Source organism: Chiroxiphia lanceolata, chromosome 1 (assembly GCF_009829145.1).
Source record: "Chiroxiphia lanceolata isolate bChiLan1 chromosome 1, bChiLan1.pri, whole genome shotgun sequence".
NCBI classification, from domain to species: Eukaryota; Metazoa; Chordata; class Aves; order Passeriformes; family Pipridae; genus Chiroxiphia; species Chiroxiphia lanceolata.
This window is the reverse complement of record NC_045637.1, coordinates 118,867,127-118,884,008: the sequence shown is the minus strand read 5'-3', so window position 1 is coordinate 118,884,008 and position 16,882 is coordinate 118,867,127. Positions and strand designations below refer to the sequence as shown.

General features: G+C 39.3%; 1 protein-coding gene across 9 annotated transcripts in view; it reads right to left on the bottom strand.

Annotated features, from left to right (window-relative positions):
- Window positions 1-16,882, bottom strand: part of SATB1 (SATB homeobox 1) — a 91,885-nt gene that overhangs the window by 61,351 nt on the left and 13,652 nt on the right. For 4 of the 9 annotated variants that reach the window (XM_032685234.1, XM_032685285.1, XM_032685312.1 and 1 more), the window contains exons 1-5: window positions 11,539-12,639; window positions 8,445-8,680; window positions 4,493-4,669; window positions 3,601-3,727; window positions 2,750-2,873 (exon numbers count right to left, since the gene is read on the bottom strand). In XM_032685234.1, the coding sequence (XP_032541125.1) occupies window positions 2,750-2,873; window positions 3,601-3,727; window positions 4,493-4,669; window positions 8,445-8,655 (639 nt within the window). In that variant the 5' untranslated portion in view covers window positions 8,656-8,680; window positions 11,539-12,639. Of the gene's footprint in view, window positions 1-2,749; window positions 2,874-3,600; window positions 3,728-4,492; window positions 4,670-8,444; window positions 8,681-11,376; window positions 11,447-11,538; window positions 12,640-16,882 lie in introns of those variants that run through there. The other 5 variants (XM_032685302.1, XM_032685264.1, XM_032685244.1 and 2 more) reach the window with 4 other exon arrangements.

The following is a 16,882-nucleotide window of genomic DNA, read 5'->3' as shown; positions in this document are numbered from 1 at the left end:
AGCAAGAGTCACAGTAGTATTTTACCACGGAACGCATGAGGAGTTCTTATGTTTATGCCACAAGGTTTTAGTTGGACAAGAAAGCAAATGGCAAAAAAAATTAGAAGAAAAAAAGCCACACTCAAGCAAATAATACTGTTGAGTTCTCATGACTCCATAATTGAAACGAACTGGTTCTCAAAGTTTGTTTGCTCATGTATTTTCAAACTATTAAATATATCTGCACTATAAAATAGTTTGCTTGGGGTTTTGGAGGGTTTTTTTTGCAGTAGATAGAATGCCAGTATTCTGAACAAATATGAGCAATTTTTTAATATAAAAAATTCAAGATTGTTTAAGAAAATCAAGTAAGTTTTAAGTGAGAACAGGGCTTCAGAGATGCCATGCATGGAGCACAGCCGCTTAAATACTTTAAAACAAATCCTTCCATACCTACACAAAACAGTGTATTGCTGATGACAGTGACAGAAAACGATAACTACTCTCGTTTCCACTTGGAGTCATTTTTCTGTGGTTAATAAATTATATCCATAACAGTGTTAATAAGTTATGGTACGGTGTCACTGCATTAGTTTGCATTTGTGATGAAACACTTCATAGGGAATTACCTATACCTGTGGAAGTACAAAATAGGAGAGACCCCTTCTCTACTCTCAGAAGAATCTCCCACTTCGATGGAACTCCTAAGGAAACACTGCCTCCTGACCTCTGCCTTGCTCTTACTTCTCACCTCTGTTGCAGCAGCACGCCACTGCAGGGCAATTCACAGACTTTAATACCTTTAATAAAACACTGACACTCTTAAATCAGAATCACTTCCATAGGAGTGATACACAATGAGTTATTAGTTAGGCAAATACAGATCAATTTAGTCATGTGAAAAGGACACTGTCAGATCAACGTGTCTTCCCTCAAGTTCCCAAAGGGAAATAGGAAGGTTTAAACTGACTGCTGGGCTCTCGACCAACCACTGTAACAACTCGTTTTTCCAAAAGTTAGGAATAAATAAATGTATTTTAAGCTTAACATGATTTGGTCCTTAAAGAAAAAAGAAAAGCAGAAGCTATTTAAATTCTTTCAATCCAGCTATCTCAGCGCTGGTGAAGATAGGGCAAAAGTAACAAGCGCGTTTTTAATAACAGAAAGAAGCTCACGGCTTTAAGTATATTCTTTTACAAACAAAGAAGCACAAATCAGTAAACAGTCCCAAATCAGAGTTCTGTAATCTGGAGTTTTGGTCATCTCAAGTATTAACTTGAAGAGCTGTTATTAGGCAAGATTTTTTTGTCCAATAAAGTTATTATATAAAAACTCAGTATAGTTTGAAAGTAATTTTTTAGAAGAGTGTAATTACTGAATTGTCTTCAGTACCATGATACTGTCTATAATAAAGTTTTCCTTTCAAAAACTTTTTTCTGCTTTATATATACATATATACAGAAATGTCTATGTGAAACATGATGTCCAAATAGAAAAAAGATATTCCATCTCAATAGAATTTATTTGCTTTCTATCCTTACCAAGTAAAAAGTACCACTATTAGAATAAAATGGAGAAAAATTCCAAGTTAACTGTAGCTTCCACAAGCCAGCAGTGCAAAAGTTCACATGCTTTTGTAGTAGGTACATACAAGATAACTTTGCAGACATATTACTGGAATGGTTTGCAACCAGTGAAGATAATTTTGATTATTTCCACTTCAGAACTTTCTATATTGGAGCCACATCACTGAAAACAATCTAACCGTAGGGGAAAAAAAGTGATGGGAAACAAGCCTGCTAATAGATCTGCAGGAAAAACACAGAGAGAAAGAGACAAGTCCTCTACAGATTAACTGAACTTTTTCAGAGACAAAGACTCCAGAATTCTGAACAAGAGAAATAAAATCCCCATAAAAATACCTTGGCTTCCATAATTTCCCTTTTTCCCTCCCTGCCACAACTAGCATCATTTATTTGTATACTGAATTAGTCTCCACTGCAGCACAACAAAATACATTTTAAAATTTAAAAGGTAAAAAATAATACCATGTTCCCACCACAGCATCATTGGGCACCACTGTGCGTAGAAAAATAAGTTGCGCCTTTGCAGTAATTTGACAAGAGAAGAACAAAAAGAATGGCAAAAATAGAACAATACAACTAAGGCCTGAGGAAAGCATCAGTTCAATATTTAGCAATGCATAAATTGAGGTTTCATTTTTGTTTAGGTATATTTTGATTAGAACTAATAAATGACTGATTTTCCTTTGGTTGTTTGCAACAACAGCACATCACCCAAAGAGCTTTATTCTTTATTCCCTTCTCATATAGCATGCCAAAGATTGTCTCATTTTATGAATTAGCATTTAAAACTACTGTAGGTTATCTAACAAGCATTCAGATTCAATAGTACTTTTGACAACAGTAAGTAAAGAGCCTTTTAACATTTTGAACACATATGCTTGAAAAAAGTAGTTGCATCAAAGCAGTTCAAAGACTGAAGACAAAAACCAGTTAAAATCCAGTTTGCTGTGAGACGATTTTAGTGTGGTGTAAACAACCTTTCACGACTCCCCCTGGGAAACATTGTAAGACTATGTTCAAAATGAAGCAGGCATATTTATAAAGATCATGAAGTGGTCAAATGCATTTGCATTTTTGGCAGATCCACTCCATGGCTACTACTTGCTACAGTCTGTAGAAATCTCAGATCTCACATCAGCACTGCCTATAGTGCTTTATTATTTATTATATGTTATGCTAAGTACCTGTGAAAGGGGACATTCCTTGGCCAATGAACTCTGGTTCATATCCTTCAGTAAGTCCTTCAGAGCATTTCTTACTGTTGTGTGAGACCATTGTTCAGGAGGCAAGTCTTCTAGTTTAGGGCAACTATTTGAAACACAGATTAGAAAAGGGATTATTACAAGATTGCATCCTGCTGCAGAACATTCCTTTAAGACAGACAGATTTCATTTTGCGCATCAAGCAGATGCATCTGGAGATTGCTCTCGGTCTCCTGATTGTTCCGATTAGTTAATTACTTTATACAACACATCTGCTGTATTGATGCATGAATTATACATCAGCTGCATGTGGCGACTATTTTTTCATGTTACTTCTACCTTCCTGCTCTGATGCGCTTGGTAAAACAATTTAAGGTGTAATGCTTTCTCACGACTGATCATGAAAAGCATTAATATATTAACCGTTTTTTCTTTTTTGTTGCTGTGAAATTTAAGAACCTAAACAGCAACAATAAGTGTGAGCAAGTCATTCTTTTACAAAATGCACACAGATGGTACTGTTCATGATATGCAAAAATATTTTTCTCTTAAGTAAACTTTATGTAAAATGCCTTCTTGTAATGCATCATTTAATTGACTAAAATGCAATATAGTTTTAATGAGATATCCAAAGAAAATCTATGTATCAGAGCTATAAAAGTTTTCTGGAATAGTACACTGTAAGTTAAAGAAGAATTAGAGTAACTAAAAAAGAATTTAGGCAAGCCTTTGTACTTTGAGCACACAGCACAATGGGAATTAAATACAAGCAATATTAACAGTTAAGAGCAGACAAGTAACAGTTCACGTCCCAGAACTGGAGTGCAACTCACCTGTGTAACTGGATTTTCAGTGTGACCACATGATACACGTCTTGCAGCATGTCTGCTACTGTAGCATCAGGGGCATCTGTCACATAGGAGAGTGGAACTGGATTCCACTTCCCAACCTGGATAAGCCCTGCAGGATTGTTGTTTTGTGAGGGGAGGGACAGTGGGCAAGAAAAATTGAAAGAAAGTAATTTACCTGTTAATTCATAGGGGCAAAAAAATTATCTGATTTTAACAGGATCACCACCTTTGTTTCTAGGCTCTTAAATCTGGCAAAACACAAGAACACGCACCCCCCTCAAAAACCCCCACCCACATACCACCAAGGATATGCTTTATCTATATTATGAAATTATACAAATGCGTTTCTTAGTATGTATAGAAGTATATTTTCCTAAGTTCCCATGAATTCAATAGGACATGATATATAGTTAGCACTCATCTTAATAAATTAGAAAGGATTTTCCAATGCAAGAACTGAGCACAAAAAAAAATTACTTTGCAGTCTGTAAAACCATGAGGAACAAAATAAAAGAAACAGAACTGGATATTCAGTCATAAATGCAAGTTGACTCTCAACAGTCCATCTGCTCAAATATGCTTTACACTTCCTTGTGGATCCTCAGTGGAGCAGATTATTAAGGTCAATAAGCATACTAATGATTCAGTTGAAGTCTTTTCTCTTCTTAAAAAAAAAAAAAAAGAAAAGAATTTACCTCCACATTCCCCACGAACAAAACGCGCACTAACTAAAAACACATTAAGGAAAAAAAAATGGACTGAATTTACAAGAAGTTTAAGAAGTGAAACCTGCATTCCTGAAAGAAATCCTGCCCCTCCCCCAAGACCCCACAAACAAACATAATTCATTGTACAATTTCATAATCTTATTTACCTTTAGCTTGGGCAGCAGAGCTGTGAGAATATCCAAGAGATAGCAATGCCATTTCAATCAGCTGGTTGAAAAGCATATCCTTCCTCACCAACACAAATTCTGCATGCTCCTCCTTAGAATCATACTCAATGGCATTTTCATAATGTTCCACTACACAGAAAACTGGAAGCATACTTCCTATTAAAAAAAATTAAATTTCACATATTAAACTTGAGTTATAGTAGAGTAGGTGGGTCTATACAGCGTTATGTAAATAAAACCTGTACGAACAGGCAGAGGAGAGGCATCAAGAATCATCACAAATATTTGACAAACATATTCCCCAAGTCCTTTCCCCTCACCCTCTCCAAAAAAGAGAAAGTTCTACAAAAGATACATCTCTCTGAAAAGCAGAAATGCAAATTTATCTCGCTTGATCAGATACAAATTTAAAGAATTACCTTCTATAGAAATAACAAGGTTGACTGAAGAGAAGTTGATTCTCTCGGTCCTGCCTGATTTGCTGTGAGTAGCAGGCAGCATGAGAACCTAAATACATACTGCAGATGTCTTCACTGTAAGCCATTTTAGTACCAGCTACATAATTTTGTTCGTTAACATTAAAACTTTCTTAGTCCTGCCAAAAACATTTAATTGCTTTCAACATCAACAACAAATCACCTTGTGTGTTATACATTCGCTCTGAAAAGAGTACACAAGGAAACAAGGCAAAAGTTAACACTAATTCGTGCTTCATTCACTGAGTGCACTTGAGCACTACTTTCACTCGCATCTTTAAGAAACAAATCATGATTTCAATGCTGCTTTAAGAAGTGTACCTGCAGTTTGGGCTTTTTTTGTTGCTGCTGTTGTTGTCTTCTGCACTGTACATCCCACAATGCTATTTTGGCATGCCTGAAAGTTAATTACTAATTTCCAGTTTTGTAGCATCATATGACAAACCCTTCCATACGCTGCACAGAATATTAAGCACATAACCTCTTCTCTTTCCTTTAGCCTTTTTTGGTTTTCTGGTTTTTTTGTTTGGTTTTTTTTCCATTTCCTCCCTTTTGACAATAGACAGAGAAGTAACAAATGACCCAAGCTGTTTTAGGGACAAAGTCTCTCCCAGCAATCAGATTCCTTGACTTCATGCAAATCCCTCCCGGCCTCCCAGATGGACACGGATGACATGATGACCTTGGACCTGTGGTTTTAGATCCCAATCCTGTTCCACTGTCTCCAGCGGCACAGGTTAGGATCTCTTAATGACAGAAAGCAAAAGGGTTAAAAGCAGATGCACAGAACTGTCTTATGGCAGCCTGCCAGAGGGGTATCATCTTTAGCATAAATGATGACAAGGGTTATTTTAACAGGGCACCCAGGAACTCCAATTAGTCCTACAATGTTAATGCCTCTATAACCACTGCCCTCTAGACTTACGGAAACCTCCTAACCTGCTAGGATGCACCTGACGTGCTGTAATCTAAAAGGAAGATTTACTCTTGACAATAGATACACACTTTAAGACCATATCTGTTGATTTGTGCTCTAACGTGTAGCAAGAAATCACGATAAAAAAGATACCTCTTTAAGCACGTATATTTAAACTACATCTGTTCACCAGAGAGCCAATCTCTGGCAAACAAACCCCTTCAGGCTTGCTTGGAAAAGCTCACAAACTCACTCAGTTTGCCCAATAGGCTCAGCATGAAAGACAAGAGTAAAAGCTTGCCAATATTTATGTAGTGCAGGAAGACGCATTTCTGTCTTGATTTTTTTTGTTTGGTTGGTTTTTTTAAATGTGAGGGAGACCGGTCAGGAATGGAAAGAAGACCAAAGCAAAAGCAGTACATGCAAACTGGTGTTTTCTTCGTTGGTTTTAATTAAGCTGTGGACACATGGTTCATCTGCAAAAAGGTGGTGTTTTGGTTTTTTTTCTCACTTCCAGGCTCTCACAACTGATGTTTCACCTATTGCCATCTGACTCAGAGTAAGGGCTCAAAATTCATAAACAGTTTTACCAGTAATTCCTGAAGATAAACTGTAAGCAAAGCTCCATTTTAACAAACAGTGCAGATACACTCAAAGCCAGCTAAAGTATATTTGTTTTTCCCCTTATCGGTTCCTACAAATTAAGCTGTGATCAGACACAACACACAGGTATTTCGCTGCTATCAGCACCCTTTTTGCCAGGTACATGGTTTCCTGAGTTGCAGCATTCTGGAAAATGAGGTACTTTAAACAACACGGGAGAACCTCTTGGCCAAATTTTGAAGCACAGCATAGATTATCAGAGGTCGATCCCAGCAGTGCAACACAGGTATCATCTGACTACAAATCAAGACACTAAATCTTTTAGCAAACTGTCACTAGTGTCCTTCTGTTAATGTGAAAAATGTTATACAGGAGAGCACAATCTCAGCTGGCTGATCACTCCTGCTAGTACTTGGCAAGACCTCCAAGTGCAGCAACTTCATAACCTTCTAGTATTAAAGGGGAGAGCATTGGTCAGTTCTCCCTGCTAAAAATACAGCATGATTTAAACCTGAAGGCAGTGTTAGAGCTTTTGCTGAAGGTTTACGAGTCTGTGTAAACAGCACGTCTGCCATAAGGAGCAGTGAAGTCTGTAGAATCCTTGTCTAAAACTGTCCTGGCATTAAAGTTTGCTGTGCAAATATCACATAATACCAGAGACAGCTGAAATCTCCTATTTAGGAATTTATGGAACTTATATGTTTGCAGGCGTCAGAAAGTCCTTTTTATAAAGCCCCACTGCTTCACTGTACAATGTTAATGCACTCTGCTTGAAAAGCCGTAATAAATTATATTTTTAATGCTCTTACCCTGGCTTTCTTAAGATGCATACATTCTTGGCAAACAATCAATAAATAGGGTAATCATGAGCAGAGGCCAAAGAATTTGCTGAAGTGCTGTTTTTCCATTTTTAATAGATAAAGATCTAACAATACGGACTGCTGTGTCTGTTCATTTCAGGATCAATATATTCTTTGTTTTCACCAAACCGAGGAAAAAATAAATGATTGTACGATAAATGTTATGCATCGGACACAATGAAATTCCTCTGCCTTCTAACTTTGTGCGTTTAATAGTCCCGGTTCCATTTTGCACTTTGCTTAGCAAATACAAGAAAAATCTGGATTATAAGCATAACCAATTATGCTAGGAAAAGTAGAGGATGTTTTAAGACATATGCCAAATTACATGCAGCATATTTTGATTTAAATTAGCAAGCCTGTAGGACACAGTCAAAAAGACTTACACATTTTGATAAGTAAAATTTCTATATTATTGTCCATTGAAAATATTTTCAATGCAAACAAAAGCCATCCATACACGAACATCAATGGTTCTAAATGTGCCTTTTCCTTGTGTAAATGTCTAATTACAGCAAACCAGCCACTGAAAAATATGACACCCAAGTTGTTCATTGTTCAATAATGAATTGTACTTAAGAAAATAAACTGCAAAGATTGACATCATAAATGACTTTTCCAATGTGATACCTAAAGATTTACACTCTCTTCTTTAAACCAACTTGCAACTGTTATGGAAATACTGCTGCCCTTCCAATCTTAGGACCATCATTAAGAGGAAAGGTGAGAATTTGTTTTGGGGGTTCGGTATTTACTCTTGCACATTTTTGCGCTTCTTAACCCAACACTTACCCGAAGAATTAATATTACTTATATTTCAATGTAAGAATTTGCTTTAACCAGAGCTAGCCTTTACCTTAACAAAAATCAGACTCCACCCTGAATAGCAAGATGCTCCACCCAAGCATGAAGCTTACATTTCCCAAATGTGATTTATATCAGAATTGGGAATATATAGTATTTTAGAATGGAGATTTAATCCTGAAATATAAATGAAGTAGAGTCTGCAAAAGTATGCTTCCCCCCCAAATATTATAAATCATATTTCTCTAATGCAGAATTAGCAAAAGTGTTACCTTTTCTAATATTAGTTTTCATCAGGTGTCCAGAGTGTTTTAAAGGCACTCCTTGCATTTTAGTTCCTGTACTTCCAAGTCTTCCTCTTCCTAATGGGCTCCCATTCTGTTCCAAGCGCGCAATTTTGGCTGGTGGACCCTTCGGATCGCTTACATTGTTAGACATTTCTGAATGTTCTTTCCCCTGAGTTGCCTCGTTCAAATGATCCATACTCAGTCCCGCCTCTAAAGATCACCTGCCATGATTCAAAAAAAAAATATATATGTTGTACACGTGTGCGCATATGTATACGTACACAGCCTGCACATGTACAGAGAGAGATATATATGTATCATAACCTCATAAAGAATAGATAACTATTTTAACTAGAAAGAAATGCCTTTTTCAAAAGAAACAAACTTATTCTTCAAAAATGACCTCACATCCCATTTTACAGAGAGATTGTATCATAATCTGGTGGAATTATTTCTTAAAAGCCAACTAGAGTACCTCTTTAAAACAAAAGAAAAAATTCTTCAGAGATATTCTACTGAATCTGAGAGACACTAAGACTCTCATAAATGATCATGATTGTCAAGGTATGTGCTCCAACACAGCTATTGTTACAAATCTCAGAGAAAGGTTTGCTTTTAATCACAGGTATTTTTATTGTGGGGACAGAGAGAAGGAAAAAGATTCTAACAAAATATTTTTTGATCTACTTGATTAAAAAATAAATGAACTACAATAGAGAATTTGTTAAAACTTTAGTTGACAGAGCAATAGATTTATTAGAGATGTAGAATATTGTCCATTTACAAATCCACCTCCTCCCATAAAAAATAGAAGTTTGAAAAGAATTTAACATTTAAGTTCAGAAAGCAGTGGCGGGAGACGATTGCTTTTGAGTTTCCAGACCAATATTATACAAAGAGTTTATCAACTCCTTCTAAGTTCAAAATATGCAATTTTTCAGATGTTGAGCTTCAAGTGTTAAATAGCTTAGTTTATTGAATTAAGAAAAATAACTGAGAAGTAGTATGTCACCGAACATAAAGCTGGGGAAATAACTGTACAATTTCTACAGTACCTTTGAAGTTCTTAAATATTAAAAAAACCTCAAAACCTGGGTGATGCTGTCACAGTTATTGGTAACCAAAAAAACCAGAATTTAAATAGCGAATTGAGAAAAGGTATATGTTAGCGTGTCTGTACTTCCCTTTTTACAAACTTTTGAAACCTCTGTCCATGAATAACAATTACAGTTAAATCACTAAAAATCTCCCAAGCCTAGAACACAGAGGAAGTTTTGAGAATTCTTGTCACTCATCAGAATCTGTTTTACCAACTATATTAAAAAAAAAAAATCCCTTGCTGAGGGCAGAGACATCTTTCTGGTTATGATTTCACTAATCAATACTCTTGTGATTGTTAGGTATTTTACCCTGCCTTTCTCTGACTGAGAAAGGATTAGGGTTTCTCTGACTGACAAAGGTGTAACTACACAGACATATATTACATATAGATTATATATATAATATAATCACTAAGGACAGGTGACTAGACATTAATTCATGAACTAGTATTTACATTTGCAATTACAAATACTGGGGAAGTCATATTTAGAAAGACTGGTGTGAATCTGATAATTGCTACTTTCTTTCAGTTGCCTAGTAATTCAATACATTTTCCGCACATTTCAGAGCAAAGCTATTAGAGCCTAAATATCTTGGATTTTTTTTTATATATACACTTCAACTGGTATACATGCCACTGACAATTTTGTAAACCATTTTTTTCTTGTTTGAACATCATGCTGCTTTTCCCAATACGGTGAAGAAAGAGGTAATGTATTTATTCAAACGTTTACAAGCAACCTCAAGAATGCCACCAAATACATTAAGTTCAGACAATCATTATTTTTTCTTATGCTGTAAGGTGACAGCTAAGGTTTACCGTTCATCTTTATCCCATCTGTTTGAGGTCGCGTGTCTCATTAACAGTAAACACGCCTATTTTAGCCACTTTTCATAAAGATTTTTCTAAACTGTGCTAAGTGCAACCTAAGCAAAGAATTACAGACTGAAACTTAACATCTTCCGATGTTTCTGACGGTGCTAAAGTACTACAGGGCTGCTTTTCTGAGACTGGTCTCTCTCAAGAATAAGAGGATTAACAAAAAAAGAAAAAAAAGGCGGAGGGGGGGAGAAGAGTAAAAGAATACACACACAAAAAAGCCTCGAATAAGAAATTCCTCATTACTTTTGGCAACTTGAGAAGTACTCTAAGGCACCGAGGTTCTTTGCTACAAAAAGTATCTAGTCATCATGAGTCAGAATCAGACTACATCACGTACAGTGAATAAAAGTGATAGATCGCCACTTAGTTAATACACTGACTACAACCAAAACACCAAATGGGTCATTTTCGCTTGGCCTGAGAATACCCACCCATCGGCATCCTTTCACCGCTTAGTCATCTTGTAAAAAGCTTTATGTTACAAAGCAAAATTACATGCACATAAAACACCTAATTTACTCATTTAAACTCCATGCCCAAGGCTAAAGTTCACTGAAACCTCAGTTTGAAATAGTGATGAGCAACAACCAGCATGGCCTGCCCAGGGAGAGGGTTGCAGCAAAGACCTATCATCTCCGCCGGTTCCAGGCCAAGAGTTTCCCCGGGTTTCGCATTTAGGCATCTTTCACAACTACAAGTTTTCATCACAGATCATTGAGAGAAGAGCACAATTTCAAGGCACAGTTTCCCAGAGCCAGCGCACACGTACGGGCACACCGCGCAATTTCTGAATGAGACTCGGTGCGGTATCTCCTTTTGTCGCGACGTAACGCAGCCGGTATTATATTATTTCTTTCTCTCCTCCTGAATCAGCCCCCTCCCCATGCCTTTCCCCTCCTCTTCCCTCCCTCCCCCATAAAAACCCATAATCACATTTGAGAGAGGCTCCGCACTTATCCGTTCCATATGGCTCTCACAATCCAGGCCAAGCTTTCCCTGTGACCTTTTAAAGAGACAAAGAAGCAAAGTACTTATCTAGAAACAGAAACACTGCAGTTTTCTGAGTGAAATTAGCAAAACCGACCCGAAACTCACCACTTCAAAACTTGACAGCATATAAATAACAAAAACAAAGGAGGTTTCCTTTGCAGCCCGAGCTCTTGAAGAGGAAGAAGTTCAAGATTGATGTTTTTTAGGTTCCCCCCCTTTCTGGAGGGGGGCAAGAGAGGGGGGGCAGCAGACCTGAGGACTACTTCCCCTAATATTCTCTTTTTTTTTTTTTTTCCTTGTTGCTATTTTCCTCTAGACGGGGAGGGGCAAAAATAGATAGCGAGAAACAGAGTAGCCATGAGCAAAAATGGCAATGGACAAAAAAAAAAGAAATTAAATATCTTTTGAGAGAGCCAGTTTTCGAGGTTTAGCAACGGAAGACAGAGCTGGAGATCAAATTGATCAGACAAGTGTAACGCTCAAAACGAGTAATTAATAATAATAATTAAAAAATAAGTAGCAGGTTTAAATGGAGGTGGAGGGTGACTTAAGCCTAGCTATCCTTTCAAAAATAAAACCAGTGCGTACAGGAGCAAGTGAGAAAGGGGGTTATTAAAAAAAAAAAAAAAGCAAAGAAAAAAAAAGGCAGCTTTTCTATCCAGTGTGAAGAGCAGAAAGTCTACTTCTAGGTTGTCACTTACACTGTTATTCTCCAATAGGCACCCAGAGGAGCAGCACACACAGAAGGAGCCCGCTCCCCTCCCCCTTCGCAAAAATACACACCGTAACAGCCCCCAAACTTTCTGCGGAAACCTCAGCCCCAGAGATCGCTACTGGAGATTAAAAAAAAAAAAAAAAAAAAAAAGGTTGTAGAGAAAATTGCAGGAAAGGCACTAAAATGCCACTTTTAATCTTGCCTTTGCGGTCCGGGGAGGGAAAGGAAAAAAAAAAAAAGGCAGAGAGGACCTGTCTCCTCTCATTTACCGGGGGCTGTTGTGCGAGTGAGGGGGGAGAGAGGGAGAGAGAGGAGGGGAGAGAGAAAAAGAACAGAGGGGAGGAAGGAAACACACACAACAAGGCACACCACCACCACTACAAAAAAGTGACGAGGTTTCTCTCCCTCCGAGTCCAAAACCGGGAGAAATTAAAATTTTGTAAAAAATCCAAATCTTCTCTAATGGGGGGGGAAAAAAAAAGAGCCCCGAACAACAAAAAACTGGTTCTGCTTCTGCAAAATAATAAAAAAAAAAAAAACCAAAAAAAGAAAATCTGGGAACTCCGAGAAGAGTTACTCGCAAGAAGGGGTAAAAAATATAAAACAGAAACGTTGCAAAAAGCCAACAACAACAAAAACCAAGCCAGCAAAAAAAAAACCAACCAAAAAACCCCAAACCAAAACCCAATAACAATTGAAAAAGAATAATAATGGTAGGCTTTGTTTTTTGTCTTTTTTTTTCCTTTTTTTTTTTTTTTTTTTTTTTTTTTTTAATTCTCGTTTTCCCTGGCTGGCTGGGTACGGTTGTTATTTAGGCCGGTTTGGTGGTTGTTGCTGGATGTTACACGGATATGTGTGTGTATGTGTGTGTGTCCCCGGACGGAGCTGCCTCGCTCTGCTCTGCTCCCCCCCCCTCCTCTCTCTCTCCCTCTCTCTGTTTCTGTCCCCATTAAATTATTAGTTGACTCATCACTACTCCTCCTCCTCCTGCTGCTGCCGCCGCCGTCCCCTGCTCACAGCCTCCTCTCCTCCTCTCCGCTACCGCTCGCTGCCGCTGCCGCTGCTGCCGCTGCTTCTTCTTCCTCCTCCTCATTTTAATACAAAATAACACCGAGGCCACCGGCTTTCCCCCCCCCCCCCCCCCCCCCCAGCCAGAGACGGGAGGAGGACGCAGCCTCCCTGCTGCTGCCTGGAGCCCTTCCCCGGCGGCCCCGGATCATCCGACGCGTCCTGGGAGAGAGAGAGAAAGTGGCAGAGCAGGAGGAGGAGGAGGATGAGGAGGAGGAGGAGGAGGTGGTGGTGGTGGTGGTGAAGGAGAAAGGCATGGGGGAGGGGAGGCCGGGGAAGGGGGAGGGGGGTCGGGAGCAGTGCGGTGGCAGAGGGGACCGCAGCGAGAGCGGGGAGGGGGCGCCGGGCCGAGCCGGGCCGGGGGGGGGGCGGCCGCCGCCGGTAGGTGAGCGGGGGGGGCCGGGGGAAGAGGGCGTGCGGCTTCCGGGCGCGCACGAATTTGCAGCCAGCCGGGTGCGGGTGAGGCGGCCCTGCCTGCGCCGCCCCGCGCACAATGCCCGCCGCGCACGGCCCCGCGCACAATGCCCGCCGCGCACGGCCCCGCACCGCGCAGGCTGCGCGACCCGTGCGCGCACACACGCGGCAGATGGGGCCTGCGGCGGAGGGGGTGAGTGAGGAGGGGGGCGACGAGCACGGCGAGAGAGGAGGAGGAGAAGCAGGAGGAGGGGCGGGGGTGAGGGCTGAACAATATCCTGCTGGCGGGCACGCCGCGCCAGCGCAGCGCCCGCCCCTCGGCGCGGAGCCTGCGCGGGCCGCGCCGGGCAGGGCAGGGCAGGTGCACGGTGGCGGCCCCGCAGGTCGGGGCGCGCCGCGGGGGGACACCCCGGGGAGCTGCAGGGCCACGTGGGGGAAAGAAGTTTTTCCTGCCCCCCACGTTCGATACCGACAGAGGTGAAGGTAAAGCAGCAGGCACGTTGCTTAAAGGTGACCGGGGTTGGGTGGAACCGGCCCCGTTCCGTGGAGGGCATCATCCACGCGGCAGCCCGCCGCTGGCTCTGGCAGCCAGAGCAACCCCCAGCACACCGTGGGGTGAGCGCGGTACATCGCTCCGGGCTCGGGACGGCGAGATGCCACGTCCCCACCAGCGTGCGGGACGTCACAAAACTGTCCCTGTGTCCTGTCCGCAGCGCGGGGCCGAAGGCCACCCCTGAAAGGTGAAAGCTAAAAGGTGGTAAAGTATTGACAAATAACTGCGAGACAGACATGGCTTTTTCCCATCATGCACTTGGAAAAAAGTAACCCGACAAGCCAAACTTGAAAGCAACAAGTTTGTACAAGCTACGAGATAAGAGAAAAATTAAACTTCTTTATTGATAAAATGCATAGTGTTTAAATAGACTATGCCTAAAAGGAAAGTTGCATCATCAACCAAAGAAAACATGAACTATAGCATAGACAGATACATAACCAAAATGTTTAGGGTAGTAACTTTAAAACGACCAAAAACAAAAAACCCCAATACAAACATGAGGCAGCAGCAAAAGTAGGCAAGTGGGAAGGCTAATACTAGTTCTGTAATACACAAAAAAATACGGCTTCTGTACATAGAAAAAGCAAATCATTATAAAGAGGAAAATTTTCACGACACATATTTATTACTTATTATAAAAGAAGAAGAATGCATCAAGACTAGGTAAAGAAACACACTGACATTTACCAAAATAAGCACAAATAGCATACAGGTCATGCAGGAAAAAAGAAAATGGTAATAGCGTGAAATGCATGAAATATGTATCGTATTATGCAGTGTATAAAATAGATTATAATCTCAGAAGCAAAGAAATGCAAGGCTGGAAAATGAATACACTCTTACATAATACTATTATTCAAAGCAGAGCAAGTGGAGGTGGCATACGTAGGAAATGATAAAAGTTGTATCTATGTTGTGTGTCTTGAAAAAAGGTTACTAAGGTGGTTACCGAGAGTGCTGAAAAGGGAAAAAAAACCACAAAACAAAACAAAAAACTAAAACCCAAGAAACATGTTTCTCAAAGAAAACAAGGGAAAATGTAGATGACATCTTCCATAACATATGATCAAGGGATAACTGTCTAGGGGGTTGTTTGTTTAGAAACCAATCTTTTTCCAACAAGACGGACTATCATTCAGTCCTTCTTAAAAAAAAAAAAAAAAAGATAAACAAAGAGATAATTATTATTTCCCAATACATTTGAATACTTGGAGGAAAACCAGTCTTAAATAGTTGAATTCAAACTTTGTGGGCACAATGAAAAATATCAACATTGTATCATTTTTTCCAACCTTTTCAAAAAAGCATGATTCAGTAAACTTCAGCAGTAAGCAAGACTGACCACTAAAGAAAGTCATGAAGGATGTGAGTTTCAGCTGGCAGTATGCTGCCTGCAGCATGACAGAGGAGAAGGACACTGAAGATAATTTGAGAGATGCAGAGCTGATTAGAATAGAGCAAATATGATCTGGAACAAGATTTGGGACTAAAACACCACCTTATCAAAATGATTACCAGACATGACAATAACAAACAACAAAAGATTAAATTCTTCTAAAATAAAGTTTGCTTTGGTGTTCACAAATCATTCTCTTCATGTTAAAAAAAAAATTAAAATGTTTGGATTAAAACAAAGTGATTAATCTAAAAAGCAGAGATGGTGAATTAAAGGAGCAGGGAGATAACAATCTGATAATACGGGAGCACAGAAGGCCTAATAATGATATTATTACACACACTAACCAAACACTGACAAACAAATATTCTGTTAATTATATAATTGTGCATATGCTTCCTATGCTTGGGATAAATGATTATGGAAAACAACTCTCTTCTTGAAATTGCTTATATGTACTAAACCTTATAAATTTCCTACCACATGGATTAATCTAATTCCCATACACCACTTATGCCTGGTAAAGTATTTACTACAGACTTGGAAAGCCGAGCGTGGAACCCTTGCTTTGACTAGAAAGCACAAATTACTAAAGGCTGCTATGTCTTGACAGATAGACAACAATCAGATATCTCTTATCAATACCAAAGTACTTGGAATAAATTCAAGATACAGATATCTGATTTTCATTTGACCTATTACAATTTGCACTTCACTGTGTCAACTTTGATATTAAAATGTTCCACTAGAAGAAAGTTATTTATAATAAAAATATATATAAAGAACAGAAGATGAATAGATATTGTCATGGATACATATGCAGCCAATCATTTAAATATGCGGCAATAGTAACATCACATTTTTCATAGCTTCTAGTCAACATACAGCAGCAAATATATCCATAATAAAGGTTATTAATCCTTAATAAAGTTGTTGCACTATGTTTATGATATATAAATGCATTTGCACTAGGTTGTGTTGAAATAAGACAAAAGTTGGACTGTGTTTTTTCAACCCCATGGTGAATTAACTCTCGAGCAGTGGTCTCAGTAGCTGCAAAGCAAAACAAATTCTCCAGTGTGGCACACTGCCTTGGTGCCTCCTAAGGCCTCTATTCCAATCTTTTCTTGTTCAAAATAAATTAGGAAATATGGGCCCAAATCTTGAGGCTTGGCTCTTGTGCAGCACAAACAGAAATGACCTGGCAGCAGAGCAAAACCAGCAAGGCTGTGCATTTTATCAGATTTCTTCAGGGAGATAAGGCTGATTGGGTTTTATACATATGTACTCCTGACAACAC